Genomic DNA, 20348 nt, shown 5'->3' on the forward strand with positions numbered 1-20348 from the left:
TCCCTGACATCTCACTTGATGCCGAGAAAGGCATTTGATATGGTAGCGTGGGATTATCTTTTTACAATTTTGGAAATATACATGTTTGGGAAAACTCTTATTGGATGGATTAAGTTACTTTATAGACACCTGGTAGTGGCGGTACAAACAAATGGATTCGTTTCAGATTATTTTACTCTGGATAGGGGCACCCAGGGTTGCCCTCTTTCCCCCTTATTGTTCTGTCTGGCCCTGGAACCATTAGCAGCCGTGATAAGAAAGGACGATGATTTTCCAGGGGTGGTGGCGGGAGGTATGGCGCATAAGCTTTTGCTTTACACAGATTATATTTTATTATTTGTCTCCGACCCTACTAGATCTATGCCTTACCTCCACAGAATTATTAATTCCTTTTCTAAATTCTCAGGATACAGATTCAGTTGGTCTAAATCCGAAGCTTTGGCTCTGACAGCATACTGCCCAGTAATGGCTTTCCAGCCGGGTGCCTTCCAGTGGCCCAAACAGGGCATTAAGTATTTGGGCATTTTATTCCCTGCAAATTTGTCTTATTTAGAGTTAATTTTGTCCCTTTAATAAAAAGGTTTTTGAGCGATGTGGGCAGGTGGGCTTCATTACATTTATCTATGATTGGGAAGGTTAATGTTATTAAAATGAATTGTATTCCAAAATTTAACTACCTGCTACAATCTCTCCCTGTAGATGGCCCCCTCTCTTATTTCAAGCAATTTGATATCATAGCAAAGTCCTTCATTTGGAATGGTAAACTTCCCAGATTACATTTTAATAAGTTACATAGGCTGATTGACAAAGGTGGGCTAGGCCTACCCAAGATTTTGTTTTATTATTATACATTCAGTCTCAGATATTTGGCTCATTGATCGTTTCCACCTGAGAGAGACCCTCCCTGGTTTTGTATTGAAAAGTAAGTTCGTACCCCTATTTCGCCATTGCAAAGTCTTTCTATCAAACTAACCGGATAGGATAAGTTACACCCTGTTATCTCACATTTGCACTCGGTATGGACAAAAGTGTCCAGAGTGTTTAAATCGGATATTTATTTAAATGTTGCCTCAAGTATATGGCTGAACCCTAGATTAAGTATTAATAAGTCCCCTTTCTGCTGGTCAGACTGGATTTTGAGGGGGGTTACTACACTTGCTGACATATATGAGAGTGGAGTGTTGAGATCTTTTGAAAATTTGGTACAACATTTTGGGATTCCCAGATCTCAATTCTATAGGCATTTACAGCTGCGCCACCTGCTCTGTATTGTGTTTGGGAGTAGCATACACCCCCCTAAAGCGGCAGATACTCTTGGAGAGGTGATTACTGCTTTTGGAAAAGGTCATGAGGCATCAGTGTATTACTCCCTGTTAATTCAGAGTCTGGGGGATGGAGCTTCAACTTCTCTCAAGAGATTATGGGAAAAAGATTTGAATTTGGTATTGGAGGAGGGAGTGTGGGCTAGGATTCTAAAAAACGTCAAGTCTGCATCTAGAGATGCAAGGGTTCGCCTTATGCAATTCAAGATTTTACATAGATTCTATTGGATCCCCTCTAGATTGTATATAGATTTGGTCTTAAAGACACACCCACCTGCTTGCGATGCCAGTCAGAAGATGGAGACACAATCCATGTTTTTTGGGGGTGTGTTAAGATCCAAGAGTTTTGGTTGAAGGTTCAGAGTTTCTTATGTTACATTTTGGGCACTCGGATTTCATTTTGCCCCAGACTCTGTATTCTGTGCGATGGGGCGGTCATAAATTTGGGGGACAAACACATAAAAAAATTGGGTCCTGACTAGTATTATGATTAACAGGCAGATTATTTTAAGGGGATGGAAGTCGGATGGGGCTCCCTCATTTCCAGAGTGGTGTGCAGAGATGGGGAGGGTGGCAGCTTTTTTAAGAGATGTCGAGCAGAAGGCTGTGGTTTCGAGATTTGTTTTATGGGAAGTGGGGCAAGTATTTGGTGTTTTTGGGGGACTCTCGGGAGGGGCTGTGGAGAGAGAAGTTTAGTTTTATTTATATATGATTATTATATTTTCTTTTTTGTTTTCTTTTTTTGGGGGGGTTATTTTTTTATTTTGTGTGTGTGTGTGTGTATTCTGTGTGTGACCACGGGGGTGTTTGTTGGGGGTCAGGGTGGGGTTGGTGATTGGCGAGGGGGAGGTATAATAGTGGGGGTTAAATGTCAACTCAATGTATATTTGTTGTGTTTTTTCTTTGTTATATATTTATGAGTCAATAAAAAATGTTAATTGAAAAAGAAAAACTTCTGTGAAAATGCCACAGTTTCTTCATTATTTTTATCCCTCTGATTGAAGTAGGTTTTTTTTTTTTTTTTTGAGAATAAAATAACAGTAATTCTTTATGCATTTCACCTGGTTTATGTTATTTGAATTTGAGTTAGCAGTCCCATAATGTTGTGTGTTGAAGCATAGTCCATTTATACATCAGCATATTACAGTTTACAAATATATAATTTGCAGGATCTCATGGTGCAGGACACCCATCAGAGACGCTGACTCCGCTGGTGGTATGGGGCGCTGGGGTTCAGACATCACAGCGGGCTGTCTCTCAGAATTATGACGATCATTATCTACAAGGTTTGTTTAATGGTCCTTTTCTGAGGTGATAAGTTTTCAGAAATCCTTTAATCGAGATTCAGACTTCATTGAACAGGGCTAAAATAATTTAAATATTTATTTTTACCCTTCTTGAATTGCAGAATGGGGATTAGAAATGTACAGGAGAGTGGATGTCAATCAGGTGATATTTTCAGCCATTTATTAATGATATGTTTGTGCATGACAAGTAAACAATAAAATGTTGCTTATCTGCTTTTGTTGTTTGTCTTACTTTACAGGCTGATATTGCTCCACTGATGTCATCTCTTATTGGAGTTCCCTTTCCTTTGAATTCTGTGGTAAACATGATTTTCAGAAAATGTATTTCAGATCACCATTTTATATCTCAGAGTAACGCGCGCACACACACACACACACACACACACACACACACACACACAAACACACACACACACACTACTACTATATTTTTATATCATTGTGGGGACTGTCCATAGACTTCCATGCATTTTTTGGATTTTATACAGATCTAACGATAATTTCTATCCCCTAACCCTAACCCTAACCCTAAACCTAACCTTCACAGAAACCTTTTTGCATTTTTACATTTTAAAAAAAAAACATAGTTTAGTATGTTTAATAAGCCATTTCCCTTGTGGGGACCGCTGGCTGGTCCCCACAATGTAGTATAAACATGTACACACACACGCACACAAACACACACATGTTGGTTTAGCTATCCTTATGAGGACTGTCCATAGACATAATGATTTTTATACTGTACAAACTATAGATTCTATCCCCTAACCCTATCCCTACCCCTAAACTAACCCTCACAGAAACCTTTTTACATTTTCAAAAAACATAATTTAATATGCCATTTCCCTTGTGGGGACCGCTGGCTGGTCCCCACAATGTAGGTGATCTCAGGTTTTACTATCCTTGTGGGAACATTTGGTCCCCACAATGGAGGTTAAACCTGTACACACACACACACACACACACACACATATACACTGGTTATTTTATATTCTAAACTGAACTTGTGTTGTTTTACAGGGGGTCTTACCACTAAATTATCTCAATAACAGCCAGCACTTCAAAGCTGAGAGCATGTATGCAAATGCCATTCAGATCTTGGAGCAGTTCAGGGTAAAGTACAGTAAAGTACAATACATATTAGTCCTTTACCAACCACTTGGTCCTTATGTTTTGAATATAATTTGAATTTAATCAGCAGTCCTGTGTTTATCACGTCCACAGGTAAAAATGGCACAGAAGAAAGAAACAACAATACTCTTTCTGTTTACACCCTACCAGTGAGTACACATCAATGGGTATCATGGAAAATATGATTCCTTTTGCAATAAAAGACTTCAAAGTACTATGTAAACACACTAATGTTCACACAAAGCTCATTCCCCAGTCCACCCAGAACATTTTTGGGAAATTGTTAAAATGCAAAAATGTGTCATTCAGAAACCATCGCGGTATAAAGCTGTTTAGTTTTGACATCGGTTTGTAGGCCAACCCAGAAGGCTAGTGGGTTACCTCATAAACATAAATAACACACAGTCATACTTCATTACATTAGTGGACTTCAGGGAAAATAATCAAATGTTAAAAAAATGTAGAAGACTATGGCCCCTTTAATAGGATATTTCACCCAAAAATGAAAATTCTCATCATTTACAAATGTGTATGACTTTTGCTGAACACAAACGTTGATTTTTAGTAGAATATTTCTGCTTTGTTGGTCCATACAATACATGTCAACAGGGTCCAAAACTTTGAAGCGTAAAAAAGCACATAAAGGCATCTTAAAAGTCATCCATAAGACTCTAGTTGTTAAATTCATGTCTTCAGAAGTGATATGATAGGTGTGGGTGAGAAACAGATCAATACTTAAGTCCTTTTTTACGATCAATCCCCACTTTCACTTTCACAGTCTTCTTCTTTTGTTTTTGGTAATCTGCATTCTTCGTACATATCACCACCTACTGGGCAGGGAGGAGAATTTATAGTAAAAAGGACATAAAAATTGAGCTGTTTTTCACCCACACCTATCATATCGCTTCTGAAGACATGGATTTAACCACTGGAGTCATATGGATTACTTTTATACTGCCTTTAAGTGCTTTTTGGACCTTCACAATTTTGGTACCCATTCATTTGCAATGGACCTACAGAGCTGAAATATTCTTCTAAAAATCTTCATTTGTGTTGAGCAGAAGAAATTAAGTCATAGACATCTGAGATGTCATGAGGGTGAGTAAATGAGAGAATTTTCATTTTTGGGTGAACTATCCCTTTAAAGGATTGAGATTATTGTAGACCTAAAGTCAATTTGTGAGGTTGTGCTTTTTTCTTTTAGGCCTCTGACTGACTCTAAGCAGATGGATTTTGTGCGTCACGCAAGAGATTTGATCAAGAAAGGACAGTTTGATGAAGCAGTAAGTGCTAATTGGTTAACATCACTTCCAAATTTTAAGGGATTATTCGACCAAAATGAAAATTCTGTCGTCACCCTTTACTTTCATTGCATCTCTTTTCCATACAATGAAAGTGAATGGTGACTGAGGCAGTCAGTCCCTCACATCTCAAATTGTGTTCCACAGAGGAAAGAAAGTCCTATGTGGTTGGAATGACATGAGAGTGAGTCAGTGATGACTCTCTATCTATATTCCAATCTCTCCATGTCTCTTCTTCCAGATCCATTATTGTGAGGGTCTGATAGCCCAGGCCATGGAGGGCTTGTCATATTATCACACTTATGACCGATTTTTCCTGGGCAGCAGTGTTGTTCTGGGTTTTATTGGCTGGACATCTTATGTGGTTCTATTCATCCTGAAGACCCACGCTAGCCTACGTAAACCTCCAACTAGCACACACATGGTAAGCGATAGGTGTTGCAGTTCAGCATGCAGTGTCACTTTACAATAAGGTTCCATTTGTTAACATTAGTTAACAACTATAGTTAACATGAACTAACAATGAACAATACTATTACAGCATTGATTAATCTTGGTTAATGTTAATTTCAACATATAGTAAAACTTTTTTTTTTTTGAATCAAAAGTTGTATATGTTAACATTAGTTTATGCACTAATATGAACTTACATGAACTAACAATGAACAATTGTATTTATATTAACTAACATTTAGAGATTAATAAATGAACAAGATGGATAAATGCTGTAAAAAAATGTATCGTTCATTGTTAGTTCATGATACTTAATGCATGAACTAATGTTAATGAATGGAACTTTTTCCGATTAACATTTTTTTTATTGATTCAACCATTAAATATAAATAACAGAACACACTTATACAGAATCAATATCCAACCCCCACTATCCCCCCCACCTGACCCCCAACAACACCCCAGTGGTCACACAACCATAGACACACAACAAAAATAAATTAATTAATTAAACAAAAATAAAATAAATAAAACAATCATACACACAAAACCCTTACACCTCTCTCTCCACTGTCCCTCCCAGAGATCCCTCCAAAAAAGACAGATATCTACCCCACTTCTTCATAAACATGTCTAGACTCCCCAGTCTTCTGGATGCCCCCTCCTCAAGAGCTGCCACTCTGGCCATCTCTGAACACCACTCTTGAAACGGGGGCGCTCCAGGCGACTTCCAACTCCTCAAAGTGATCTGTCTGGCGATCATAACACTAGTTAGGACCCAGTTTTTCATGTGCTTATTCTCCAAATTAATGACTGCCCCATCTCCCAAGATACAGAGTCTGGGACAAAATAAAATTTGAGAGGCCAAAACCTTACACATAAAGCTCTGAATCCTTATCCAAAATTCTTGCATCTTAACACATCCCCAAAAGACATGGTTTGTGTCTCCATCTTCTGATTGACATCGCCAGCAGGTGGGTGTGTCTTTAAGACCAAGCCTACGCAATCTAGAGGGGGTCCAATAGACTCTATGTAAAATCTTAAATTGCATGAGGTGAACCCTTGCGTCTCTGGATGCAGTTTTGATGTTTTTTAGAATCCTAGCCCACTCTCCCTCCTCTAATACCAAATTTAGATCTTTCTCCCATAATCTCTTAAGAGAAGTTGAAGTTCCATCTTCCAGACTCTGAATTAGTAGGGAGTAATACACCGATGCCTCATGACCTTTTCCAAAAGCAGTAATCACCACTCCCAGAGTATCTGCCGCTTTAGGAGGGTGTAAACCACTCCCAAAAACAGTACAGAGCAGGTGGCGCAGCTGTAAATACTTATAGAACTGAGATCTAGGAATCCCAAAAAGTTGAACCAAATTTTGAAAGGATCTCAACACTCCATTCTCATATAGGTCACCGAGTGTAGTAACCCCCCTCCCAATCCACTCTGACAAGCAAAAAGGGGACTTGTTGATGCATAGTTTGGGGTTCAGCCATATACTCGAGGCAACATTTAAAAAAATGTCAGAATTAAACAGTCTGGACACTTTTGTGCATACCGAGTTCAAGTGCGAGATAACGGGATGTATCTTAGCTTCTCCGATTAATTTGAAAGAAAGATTCTGCAGTGGAGAAATAGGGGCAAGAACTTCCTGTTCTATACAGAACCAGGGAGGGGCTCTCCCAGGTGGAAGCAATCAATGAGCCAAATGTCTGAGACCGATTGCATAATAATAAAATAAAATCTTGGGTAGGCCTAGCCCACCTTTTTCAATCAGCCTATGTAACTTATTGAAATGTAACTTGGGACGCTTACCATTCCAAATGAAGGACTTTGCTATGATATCAAATTGCTTGAAATAAGAGAGGGGGACATCTACAGGGAGAGTCTGCAGTAAGTAATTGAATTTTGGAATACAATTCATTTTAATAACATTAACCTTCCCAATCATAGATAAATGTAATGAAGCCCACCTGCCCACATCACTCGAAAACCGTTTTATTAAGGGGTCAAAATTAACTCTAACTAAATCACACAAATTTGCTGGAAATAAAATACCCAAATACTTAATGCCCTGTTTGGGCCACTGGAAAGCACCCGGCTGGAAAGCCATTTCTGAATGAATGGAACTTTATTGAAAAAATGATACCCATGCAGCCTGACAAGCTGATGTCACCGCACAATGATTCTGCAGACCACGATCATTATCACTTAGAATTTGTTTTTTTGTTTTTTTTGTGAGATCTTTAATAAGTGTCACATCCTGTATGTGTTGATATGTCTCTATGTATGTATGTGTCTGTGTGCACGTATTCAAGATAGCAGAAAGGAGTCTAGACCGGACGTTTCTGTTTGTTGGTCTGCTTGTGACTCTTTTCCTGTGGGTTCAGTCCAGTCCTTGGACCTATTACATCTACTGCTTGCTCCCTGTGCCTGTGTGGTACTCCGTTATAAAAGAGTAAGTTACTTATCCCTGTTTAGTTAGAACTCAGAATGCCCTTTATACTGTATCAGCTGCATGTGAATTTTTTTTTTTAACATTTTAAAATAGATGAAATGTAAGTTGAGTTTTGTGGCTATTAGTCCACATCTGTTAGCTGTGAGGTCATTTATATGCAAGTGCAGTCCTCAAAGTTGACAAAATTATGTTTACGCAGAAACACGCATTTAAAACATACAGTCTTTCTGTTCTAGAAAAGAGGAATGAAAATATGGATGATACATCTCATGGGCGTATCCAAATTTTGGTCAAATCAAACACTCTCTGAATGAGAATGTCCCTCCTCTTAATACCATCTGCCTCTGACTAGCAATAATAACTAGCAATCATTGTGCAGGCTGTTGGCTATTAAAGGGAAAGTTTATCCGAGAATGAAAATTCTCTCATCATTTACTCACCCTCATACCATCCCAGATGTGTATGCCTTTCTTCTGCAGAACACAAACGAAGATTTTTAGAAGAATAGTTCAGCTCTGTAGGTCCTCACAATGCAAGTGAATGGTGACCAGACCTCCCAAGCTCCAAACAGTTTCACTTGGGTGAGAAACAGATCAATTTTTAAGTCCTTTTTTACTATAAATCTCCACTTTCACTTTCAAAAGATTTAAATATTGATCTGTTTCTCACCCAAAGTATTTGCATTGCTTCTAAAGACATATATTAATCCACTGGATTCTTATGGATTACTTTTATGCTGCCTTTATGTGCTTTTTGGAGCTTCAAAGGTCTGGTCACCATTCACTCGCATTGTAAGGACCTACAGAGCTGAAATATTCTTCAAAAAATCTTGGTTTGTGTTCTGCAGAAGAAAAAAAAGTCATACACATCTGGGATGGCATGAAGGTGAGTAAATGATGGGAGTATTTTTTGGGTGAACTATCCCTTTAAATGGATATGTCTCACTGCAATTTCCTGTTTCAATAGGAAATACGTCAACTAAGTAAAAGAAAATTTGCGCTCAGCAAGCATTTTAATGAGGTCTTTAAAACATTCAAATGTATCTATAAAAATCATCCCGATCTGCTTCTTTCTTTTCAAATTTTTGTTTGTTTTTTCTCTCTCCATTATAGATTTGAAACTTTTGCTGGACTGATTAGATCAATCCCATCACTTCCACTTAGCAAGTGCTTTGGATACTTTTTGCTGGTCACATTCGGAATTGAGTTACTAGTAAGCGCTTTGCTTAATTATGTGCTAGACATAATGAAGTCTGCTGTCTGTATGTTTTTTGGGCATTAAGGCTGTGAATAGATAATTTCCTGTCTGCTTGTGTTTTGTAGGTTGTGAGTTTTTTCTATCGGGCCATGTTGACCTTGGGGCTGATTGTTCTTTCACTGTGGCCGATGCTCTCTGGCCTGTACATCAAAGCAAAGGTAAAATGTCCTTTTCAAGGTCTGTTCTAAAATGAGGTGTGAAATGCGTGGCTTGTTTCGATGGCACATGTTTTTTTTTCTTTATACCGCTGTAGTTCAGTTCATTAAGCTGGATGTTGAGCTGTCTCAGCTTGGCTATATTCCCACTGTTGCCTGTGGTGGGACGGGAACCCAACGTTAACTATGTGTAAGCACTTTTTTTTTCACAAGAATTAATGTTAATATTCTTCTTTTAAAATCCTATAAAACATTTACACTCTCTGATTTGTGGTGTTGATTGACATCAGGAAGGCCTATGTTCTAAATCGTGTGATAGAATGTTGTTTATTTGTGCTTTTGCTTTAGAATTTGTGCTGGAGTGCTGACCCTCTTCAACTCTTCCTCATACCTCTGCTCATCATGGAGACGCTGTCCTCTGATCAGAAGAGATTGTCAGCTGTTCATCTTCCAGGTCATTTTTGTCCACAATGATCCACTCTTTCTCAGGTTCTCGTTCTGTAATGAGTGACGATGTTGGCGCTTGAGTTTGAAGTTTTTAATGTTCCGCTTACATCAAAACCAAAAAGCCTTTACGTTTAAATCAACAGTTCCTATTAAAACGATGGCTATTTGATAAAATATGTCAAAAGTTTGTTAGCACTTGAATTGATAAGGACAATGGAAACCACAACTTTTATTTTGTATTATTTATTAATAAATAATTATTTATATATAATGTAAAAATGTAGTTTGTTAACATTTATTTCATAGAAAAAAAGACTGTCCAATGTACTATTGAAATTGCATTTTAAATCATTTTGTATGTTTTATGTCTAATCCCAGGGCTGTTGCTTAAGTTCATGTGGCCCACATTTTTAGTCTTTCAGTCTCTAAGAGTGTTTTCACAATAGAGTTTGTTGTGCATAGTCTGTGGTACATTTGGCTGATGTGAATTTGTTTTCACATAGCAACCATATCCTGTCTGAAATGAGAGGCTTGGTATTGTTCATGTGGACTAAATAAGAGCTCGCAAGTGGTATAAAAATATTCTGACCTGATTTGTTGAAGTAAACAGCTGTTGATGATGTATAATTTATCTATTATAGTATAATGCGTTTCTTATTGCTGATAGACTCTGCAGAAAGTGGCAAGCAGCTTGCATTATTTGCATCTCTTGCAATGCCTTTGCAGCACACAGACGCAAGTGTCCTTGTTACATTTTTAGTAGTGAAACCAAAGGGACAAAAACAAGAGTGAAAAAGTGAAGCAAGTAACGCTTCCATATTTGTTCCTCTGCTCCTCAGTTACCTTGCTACAGTGGTAAACAGCTTCCACTAGGACCTATTGTGCTACAGTGGATAGCTATATAGTGGATAACTATAATGTACAAAGAGACCTGCAGAGGCAGGTGAAGTGGGATGGAGTCCATCCCCAGTTTGGACAAAGCAATTGAAGTGTGAAACCACTAACACTAAACCACTTACTGTATACACTTTAGAGATCTCATGCATGCATAATATTTGAATATTCTCTGCATTGCATCTAAGGAGCTAAGATTTAACCCATGAGACTGTTTTTGAATGTGTAAAGAATTGTACATACTCAATGCAGACCACATTCGAGAAGCTTTTGTTTTTATGTGTTTGCAGATGTTGCAGGTGGTGTTGTGTGCCTATACCCTGACCAGTACCCACTCCAGTCTGCATCTAAAACAGGGCCTGCCACTCTTCAACCAGCTCGTTAGCTGGTTCACACTTGGTATGCCATCTTCATTTTCATGCTGCATTGTTACGATGGGGGGGCACATTCTAAATCTTGTCAGCCTCTCTTCACAATATGAAAGTTTTAAAGATTTTTTTGAGAATATGTTTTATGTTTTTAAGAATATGTGATATAATTTGAAAGAAAGCATAGCAACTGAATTTTTAAGAAACATTTTTTATGATAGAACTTTATTCATTAGAACTAAACTGTAGAAACCATATATGGATGAAAATGTTCATATTAAAGGTGCTGTAAGCGAATTCAGCCATTCTACTTCCATAAGACTGAGCTGTTGAATTAGCCCTGCCCCTTCTTTCCAAAAACCCTGCACCAGAGCCATTGAAAAAGAGAGTTGCGACACTCTTTGATCTCGCCGACACACGATCACGTGGTTCATGTAGCTCTCAATAGTTACAAACAAATCCGCGCTGTCAACCAGTTTGAATGGTTTTTGGCGGGACAGATAGCAGCACCAACTAGATTTAAAGCAATTTACAGCAATTTTCAGTTTGGTTACTGGTGTGTTGTATCATTTATATGTCTGCTACTTCATTATTATTATTTACATTTATTTATATTATATTACCATATAACACTAGGCAGTAGTATTTTGAAGTAGAGCTAGAAATGGCTATGCTAGCTACCGCACTGTAGCCTAATGAGGACTATTGTTTTACTTTACATTTAACGTTAGACTGTTTAAGTAAATAAAACTTGTTAAACACGTTCTTTTATGAATTAGCCCACATTACAATTTACTACGTTGATGATACTTATATTTACAGTACTTGATGCAATGACAAAGTTAAATCTATTCTAAATATCAGTCACACCAGCAAATGCTCAATTTAAGCCAAGAAAGGAGTTTGGTCAATAGTACAGAATATACAAGGCAACCAGTTGCATTCAGTAAAACATTTTATTACACAGTATGTCCAGTGAGAGGGTAAAGGTTGTTCCCCCACCCATGGTCTTCCACTCCTGTTATTTGTAGTTCTAGATCTGGTGATCTAGATCAGTGGTCTTCAACCTTGGTCCTCGAGTACCCCCTGCCCTGCATGTTTTATATGTTTCCCTCTTCCAACACACCTGATTCAAATGAATGGGTCATTATCAGGCTTCTGCAGAGCTTGATGACAACCAAGTAATTTGAATCAGGTGTTGCTTACGTTAGTTACTAGTGCTAACTGCATTTTGAATCTAACGATCTGTTATCTTACGATAAATAACTAAAGCTGGTTACGTAAAATACCACTATTGACTAAATTGATAAGAGGTCCACTAATGCTTGGAATACGAAAAAAATTCAGTCATTTCATCAACTTACCAGCGAGTGTGCTTTGGAAACACTGAAAATGAATGCAGTTGTAACGTTGGTTACGTTGGAACTATACAATGTTTGGAAATATTGGTCAGCCCATGACACGCGTTACTTCCGCATTCTTCGATTACAATGGAAGTCTATGGGATTGTCGCAACTCTCTTTTTCAATGGCTCTGCCCTGCACTCCAAAGATAACATATTAGCTTTATTGAGACCAACATCATGCAGAAACGGATGTTTAAAACAATAGCAGCAAAATAGCGCCCTCAACAGACAACTGTTATGAACAACATGGCTTAAAAATGTCTAAAAACTACAATACTAAGAGAATGAGCAAATTGATTGACAGATGAAAAGCGTCAATGTCCTCGGTCCATGGACACATTTTTGTTTGCTGTTTACAAAGTCTACAGCTGTCACAGAGACCGGTGAGATATCTTAGGACACTTATTTCATAAATATCTTTAAGGGAGTAGAATATTTTTTTGCATACCCTTCCATGAAAAAAATCGCTTGCAGCACCTTTAAGCACAATAATTATTATATAATGACTGCTGTCAAGCATTTCAAACATTGGTCCAATCTGCCAGTGTCAGCCAAAAAATCTAAGCACACACACACTGTCATTAGATGATTGTTGTCACACATGACTCTATGAAAGAAATCCCGAATGTCTGTCCCCTTCAGTTTTTTGGTTGGTGGTTGTACATTAGACATTATCGGTCATTCAGTGTTTCAGTTAAAAAGACTAACAATAAAGAGGTCAGAGATTTTAAACTCGCTAAAAGTATACAAAATGTAAAATGCTTTCATCTGTTTAACAACATTAACTTACAATAGTCAAAGATCTCTGTTTGCTTACATTTTGTCTCAGGTAGATTGCCTTGCAGGCTGTTGGGCTCATTAATGTTAATCACGTTGTCTGCGTTCACTCGAACTGATTTGCTGAATCAAAACATTGACTGTGACATGTTAGCGCTAGCCAATGGGATTAGCACTTTTTAATTTGTTCCGCCCACTGCCGAAGCAACCAGCTGACAGAGGCTTCTGCTGGGTCTTAAAGGCTATTTTAGTTATTTCTAAAAGTATGGGGGACATGTCCCCCACAGTTGTAATGGTTCCTACGCCCCTGCCGTTACCTGAAATATACAGTGTGAAATGATGCAGTGCTAAAAAGTTACAGCGAGTTAAAAACTTTATTAATATTTATTTACTTTGTACAGTTGCAGAAACTTTCACACACTGTTCAGGAATACCATTAAAATTGTGTTTGCAAACCCATTAAGTGCAGTGATGAAAAGACACTATTACATTTTTCAATGTATTTTTTTTTAGGTCTATCGATTTAACGCGTTAATTCGATTAATTATATTAAAAAATAACTTGTTAAAATTTTTTACGCAATTAATTGTCCCTGGACCGTAATAAGGAATATTCCTTCCAACAAAGCAATTTAAGCTTGAAGTACCACCTGTTTTCAGCAGGGAGCAGTAAGCGAAACTCCAGCTGTATAGGTAACGCAGCGATCTTGAGACATGTTTTTCTAGGTTTAAAACTAAGTTTAAGTTGACACAGTGACCTGAAAATGCTGAGATACTCCAAAAGCGTCGTTTTGAGGCATGTGTACATTAATGCGTCCTTAGAAAATCCCTTATATTAATAAATCTCAGACAGATGGAAAAATTCAATTGCAAAATGGATTGCTGTGGACTGTATGCCAATAGGCTTACAGTAATATTGAAATAAACAATATATTGCCTTCTAAAGACACTTTTTGTGTTGTCTTGCTAATTCTTTACTCGTCTGTTACAATAATGTAATGCATTTTAATTATCTGAATTATTATATTTAGAATATGTATTGGTAACACTTTACAATAAGGTTCCATTCGTTAACATTAGTTAATGATTTAGGTATCATGAACTAACAATTAACAATATATTTGTTACACAATTTATTAATCTTTGTTAATGTTAGTTAATAAAAAATACAACTGTTCATTGTTAGTTCATGTTAGTTCATGGTGCATTATCTAGTGTTAAAAAATACAACTTTTGATTTTAAAAATGTATTAGTATTTGTTGAAATTAACATTAACAAAGATTAATAAATGCTTAATAAGTATTGTTCATTGTTAGTTCATGTTAACTAATGTTATCTAATGTTAACGAATGGAACTTTATTATAAATTGTTACCTATGTATTATATTTATAATTATTTAAATTTAACTTTAATTATTAAATCATTATACATTGAATTAATGTTATTTGAGGGCCTTTCTCAGCTAATATTTATGTATGCGATTAATTATATTAATTAATCGGCATATCATGTAATTAACCTTAAAGTTAAATATATGCATTTGGCAGATGCTTTTATCCAAAGCGACTCACAGTTCTTTCAAGGTATAAATGTTTGTTTAATCAGTTTGTTGATTAAATGTTAAAATTTAATTAAATTAATTCTGTTTAAAATTAAGTTAAAATTAAATGTTAAAAGAATTTGCTTTGAAATTGTAATCGATTGACAGGATGTAAAATGTTGTGATACTTTGCAACTGCAGTTTATCTTAAAGTTGTGAAAGTCTTGTTTGAATCTTTAGCAGTGGTGCAACTTTAAGTGATGAATTGTATGTTTGCTTTTCTTCCATCCTGTTTCTTCATCCCCTACTCTCTCAACTACTCTCTCAACTTCTCTCAGCTTCCTCATTTTTTGTGCCGTTATTGAGTTCCACCAGACTATTTCACAGACTGTTGAGCATTCTGATGTCCCTAGTGTGTGTCTATCTCCTCCTGAGCACAGGGTAAGCACCATAAACCCTCACTCAGGACTTGTCTGCTTTAACTTTCACAGAAAGGTAGCACTACATAGGATGCATGCTCTTTCTTAAGGTTGCCCATTTGAGAAAGTGGCATTAAAAAAAGAAACCACAAAGTGGTTGTAGTGCAGTAAGCATCAAGTACAATATTCATATTGACTGCTCACATCTTGGCACATAAGGACCCCTTGTAGAGATAGATCAATATACTGTAAGTTTTGAATTATTCAGTCAAATAAAAATAAATTAAATGAACAGTACATATAATAGAAGCTGTTTGCTTTGTAAAGGTACGAGGCTCTCTTCCCTCCAGTATTGTCATGGCTCATGTTTGCATGGATCAGTGTTGAGCAGGAAGCCATTAACACTCAAGAATGGTCCAACAGGACTGAGGTAAAACTACCCTGCAACCATGGGCATCATTTTGTTTTAAAAAGTGGTGAAGATTATTTTTGATTATTTTTACCACTTTATTGACATAAAAAGAAGGCATCCCTTCAGCTTCTGCCATGAAATGAAATGTGATTGAATTTGATTGTATGTGTACATATGTGTAATGTGTTCATTATACAGTCCTGTAACTGGGCTTTGCAAACTTGTCTTGGCTGACCACAAGAAGAAAAGATAAAACACTGATTATTATGTTTCTTGTTTTCCCAGCTCTCCAGCATAGATTTTGCTGAAAATATTGACATTACTAAAATCAGGCAGCTAAGACTGGATGACATTCGGAGATCTTATTTCTTTGTATCCTTTTGGATTCAAGAATAATTGATTTGCTTTTTATTTTCACTGAGATATTATTATTGTCTACAGTGATGTGGTTCCTTAACAGTTTGATAAGGTGTTTTTCATAATAATTGCATTCTTTGGTTGCGGAAACATTGCCTCTATCAACAGGTAAGCTGCCAAGAATACTGATCTTGGAAAAGAATAATTCTATAAAATCAGGATTAGGGTTTAAATATGCCTTTATCTTCCCTAACAGTTTTGATCCAGCTTCTGTGTACTGTTTTCTGACTGTCTTTAATCCTTTCATCATGGGTGGTCTACTGATGTGGAAGGTATGGCACATAGTGACGTACTTAACATCTTCTAAATGCTTCAAGAAAAGCTTAAAGAGATGAAAAACATTCATTATTCATTATGTCATTATTTACTCACCCTCATATTGTTCCAAACCCATGTGACCTTCTCTCTTCAGTGGAACACAGAAGGAGATGTTAGACAGAATATTTGGGACTGACATCCTCATTCACCATTCACTTGCATTGCATGGGAAAAAAAAGTTGAAAGTGAATGATGAATACTCTTCTTTTGTGTTCCATAGAAGAAAGTAAGTCATAGGGGGTTTGGAACAACATGATGATGAGTAAATGATGACAGAATTTTCATTTGTTGTGAACTATCCCTTTAAGGCCTTTCCTAATAGCTACAGTAGTTTAAACCAAGTTTGCTTTTATTTGTGCCTTGTGTGCCACATGTATTTGTTTTATTCTTTCCTTTGTTGTTTCTTCCTCTTTCAGGTTTTAATTCCCTTTTTAATTGTGATGTGTACATTTGAAAGCATACAAGTGTCAACACAGCTCTCCTCACGAAGGTAAAATCCGGAGGGTTATTTTCTTTTGGCTGGAATATCTGTTGTTGCCTTACTATTTAAACAGTATTTACTATATTTTGGCTTCAGCCCATTACATACATTTTCTATGTAGACTACAAACAACAGCTGGGCATTAGAATCAAGTGTATGTGATAGGAGACAAAGTCCAAGCTGAACAGAATTAAAGTATAATTTATTGCAGCATGCAAATATTGTATGCACTTGTTTACATAAAAGCTGTATTTGTTTTATCGTAGCCTTTTCCTCGTCGTGCTTGTCATCTCAGACTTGATGGCGCTGGTAAGCTCAGCATGGAGAACATGGCAAATTAATAATGGCAAAAATGAATCTTTGATTATGGTGCCAGAAAAAAAAAATAATAACGAAAAACATCAAGGCAATTTGATCAACATTTTATTGATCATTTTAACTTGTTTCTATTTTTTTTCTCTAGCACTTCTTTTTCTTAGTAAAAGATTATGGAAGCTGGCTTGACATAGGCACTAGGTGGGTTAACTGATGAATTATACTTCTCATTTTTCTTCCATTCGGTTCACTAGGTTGCACATTTGTACTTGTTTAATGCTGTATCATAATCATGTAAAAAAAATAGATGCTCACTTTTTGTTTGCGTCTGTGTGTGGGACCATTCCACAGATGCAATAGCATGCAATAATGCACACACATACTGTAATGCAACAGAATGTTTCTTTCTTGTTTTGCAGTATTAGTCACTATGTCATCGTAATGTCCATGACCATCTTCCTAATGTTGCTGAGCATCATGACCCACATCTTAACCTCCAAGAGAATCCTCATTAGACAGAAAAGAAAGATGCACTTCAGGTGAGGATGGCTTAAAACTGTCCTCCCAATGTTTACAAGGTGCAAGAAACAAACAAACAAAAGTAACACTTTTACACTGCAATGATATCAGTTATATCAGTGTTACTTAAGACTAATGACTCTGCATTTAATGGGAAGAAGATTGCATCTGCTAGGTGGAATTAAAAGAAGAAAAGTTATCTGTTTTGATACATGCTCTCAGTGCTCTGTATTTTAGTTCTGTGGCTATAGGGGGAAAACTGGCACACAGCTTGGTGCTGCAGTTTATATCTCTGTGGTCTCTGTCCCACTTTTTTTTCTTTTTTTTTTAAGATAGGCACAGTTAAAGGGACAATACTTGATTATGTCTCAATGTATGTTCTGTATTGCTGATTTATGTCAAAGGTGTGGAAAATTACTAACTTGTCAGCTGATTTTAACTGGGATCCAAATCTCTGATGATGTTATGGTAAATGTGTAGTTTTTTTTAATACTGTATTTTCATATTCTTTGACCATTATTTATATAATAAACCTTTACATTCAACAGTGTTAAGGTTTTTTATTATAACCAGTTTAATGGTCATATTTGTCCCAGGACAAAGTCTAGTTTCTATTGTTATATACACTCACCGAGCACTTTATTAGGAATACTATGGTCCTAATAAAGTGCCCGACATGGTCTTCTGCTGTTGTAGCCCATCCGCCCCAAGGTTCGACGTATTGTGCATTCTGAGATGCTATTCAGCTCGCTACAATTGTACAGAGTTTCGTGTGAAAATCCAAGGAGATCAGCAGTTACAGAAATACTCAAACCAGAACGTCTAGCACCAACAATCATGCCACGGTCGAAATAACTGAGATCACATTTCCCCCCCCCCCCATTCTGATAGTTGATGTGAACATTAGCTGTAGGTCCTGACATGTATCTGCATGATTTTATGCATTGCACTGCTGCCACACGATTGGCTGATTAAATAATCGCATGAATAAGTAGGTGTACACGTGTTCATAATACAGTTTTTGTTGATCGCATTGGTACTATTATCGCAAGTATGTGGTAAAACCTCACAACTCAGTACATAACTCCAAAGTCATCACACTTGTAACACAGCCAGTCTTTCATTCAAAACTTGCCATTGTGCATTCGTTTGGATTGTAAACATCTCTCACCACACAACCATTGATTCAAAATATACGTTTCTCATAAATTTGTCACAGTCCTGTAATTTGCTTTACTTGCAATAGTTAGGACTTTGTTTACTGAATCATATAGTGGACATTGATGGCCCTGATGTCATTGGGCTCACCAGTTCCTTCCCTTTTGTTGCCCATCTGTGACTCTCTGACTGGCCTCCAGTATAGAAATTCATTGTTTGGTTCCTCTTCCTTGCTCTCTATCCTGTTCTCTGTTGATAAATTGTAAATGCTCATACACACTCTGAATGCATATGATACGTACTGTAAACAATAGTGGTTACGAGAACAGATGCAAACAAAAAGTTTGATGTTAATATCATCATGAAAGGCAGTTACTTTCAATAAAAGGTATATATAGATGAAACACTTATTTGGTGTGGCGAAATCGTTACTTAGTGATTTTGTTTTTTTGTACTTAGTCAATTGAAAATATGCTGAATTGTTTGAAAAAACTGCATTTTTGATGATCTGTTGCGATATTAGTACTAAGAGTTTTGAAAATGTACCACTCACTTTTGAAAATAGTACCAAAGCAAATAAAAAAAACTTTAAAGTGCTCATTGAGTGTGTGTACCAGGCATGGTAAAAAAAAGAAAATAAAACAGGGTTCAGGGCAAAAGTGGCACCAAAAGTGGCACAAATGCTACTCTCTCTCTCTCTCTCTCTCTCTCTCTATATATATAAGCAACCTGTAAAGATTTTGTTTTTTTCTGTCATCAAACATTTGTTATATTTCATTAGGTTCTATATACAGTATTTGTCTCTTTACAATCTATTTTCTATTATTAACCAAAGTACTGACCTTGATCCTGCACCATTAAAAAAAAAAATTTGGGGAGGCAAATTTTACCTCTACATAAAATTTTTAATTTCTGAGACTGGTTAAATTATAGCGCAAATATAAATACATAGATACTGTATATACAATCTGTGTAAAACTTTACAATAACTTTTCATTGATAATATATTTGAATGTACCTGTATTTGAATGTACTTGTAAGTTTCTTTTGTCAGAATGTGTCAGCCAAAATAAATAAAAAATAATTCAAATTAATACATCTGCAAGTGATAGTAATTTTTATTAACATCACAGGAAGTCAATTAACATTTTATGTGATACCACATCCTTCCCTGCAACTGTGACACCATGAGCAAATACAGAAACCACATAACTTTGCTGTTTAAAATCACACAAGTACAATGTTCTATTAAACCTTCATTGACACCTGTTCTACTAAGAAGATACTTTTAGTGCCACTAGTGCAGTGCATTCTAACTGATCCATTAAGAGCTTAGTGGAATGCCATTGTGGACTCATTCAACTCCCAGGTGCACTTGCAGAATATGGTTTGAGAACTGTAACAGGTTCAGGATGGGCAAGGAGAAGGCGGGAACCGGCAGTCAATATAACTTTAATGACATAAAAGAACTGAAACATAACATAAAACACATAGACGCA

General features: G+C 36.6%; 1 protein-coding gene across 2 annotated transcripts in view; it reads left to right on the plus strand.

The window, feature by feature from the left end:
* LOC127432080 (GPI ethanolamine phosphate transferase 1-like) overlaps positions 1-19943 on the plus strand; it is a 28296-nt gene extending 8353 nt beyond the window's left edge. The window contains exons 8-29 of one of the 2 annotated variants that reach the window (XM_051682876.1): positions 2492-2608; positions 2731-2771; positions 2869-2928; positions 3650-3742; positions 3854-3909; positions 4965-5043; positions 5303-5485; positions 7827-7966; positions 9079-9178; positions 9289-9381; positions 9477-9568; positions 9727-9832; positions 11010-11118; positions 15149-15251; positions 15557-15659; positions 15927-16013; positions 16111-16166; positions 16255-16330; positions 16793-16866; positions 17124-17166; positions 17321-17373; positions 17592-19943. In XM_051682876.1, coding sequence (XP_051538836.1) covers positions 2492-2608; positions 2731-2771; positions 2869-2928; positions 3650-3742; positions 3854-3909; positions 4965-5043; positions 5303-5485; positions 7827-7966; positions 9079-9178; positions 9289-9381; positions 9477-9568; positions 9727-9832; positions 11010-11118; positions 15149-15251; positions 15557-15659; positions 15927-16013; positions 16111-16166; positions 16255-16330; positions 16793-16866; positions 17124-17166; positions 17321-17373; positions 17592-17715 — 1988 coding nt within the window. In that variant the 3' untranslated portion in view covers positions 17716-19943. The remainder of the gene's footprint in view (positions 1-2491; positions 2609-2730; positions 2772-2868; positions 2929-3649; positions 3743-3853; positions 3910-4964; positions 5044-5302; positions 5486-7826; positions 7967-9078; positions 9179-9288; positions 9382-9476; positions 9569-9726; positions 9833-11009; positions 11119-15148; positions 15252-15556; positions 15660-15926; positions 16014-16110; positions 16167-16254; positions 16331-16792; positions 16867-17123; positions 17167-17320; positions 17374-17591) is intronic. The other variant, XM_051682877.1, reaches the window with a different exon arrangement.
* The last annotated feature ends 405 nt before the right edge of the window (positions 19944-20348 follow it).

The sequence above is a fragment of the Myxocyprinus asiaticus genome, chromosome 41, assembly GCF_019703515.2.
Source record: "Myxocyprinus asiaticus isolate MX2 ecotype Aquarium Trade chromosome 41, UBuf_Myxa_2, whole genome shotgun sequence".
Lineage (NCBI taxonomy): Eukaryota > Metazoa > Chordata > Actinopteri > Cypriniformes > Catostomidae > Myxocyprinus > Myxocyprinus asiaticus.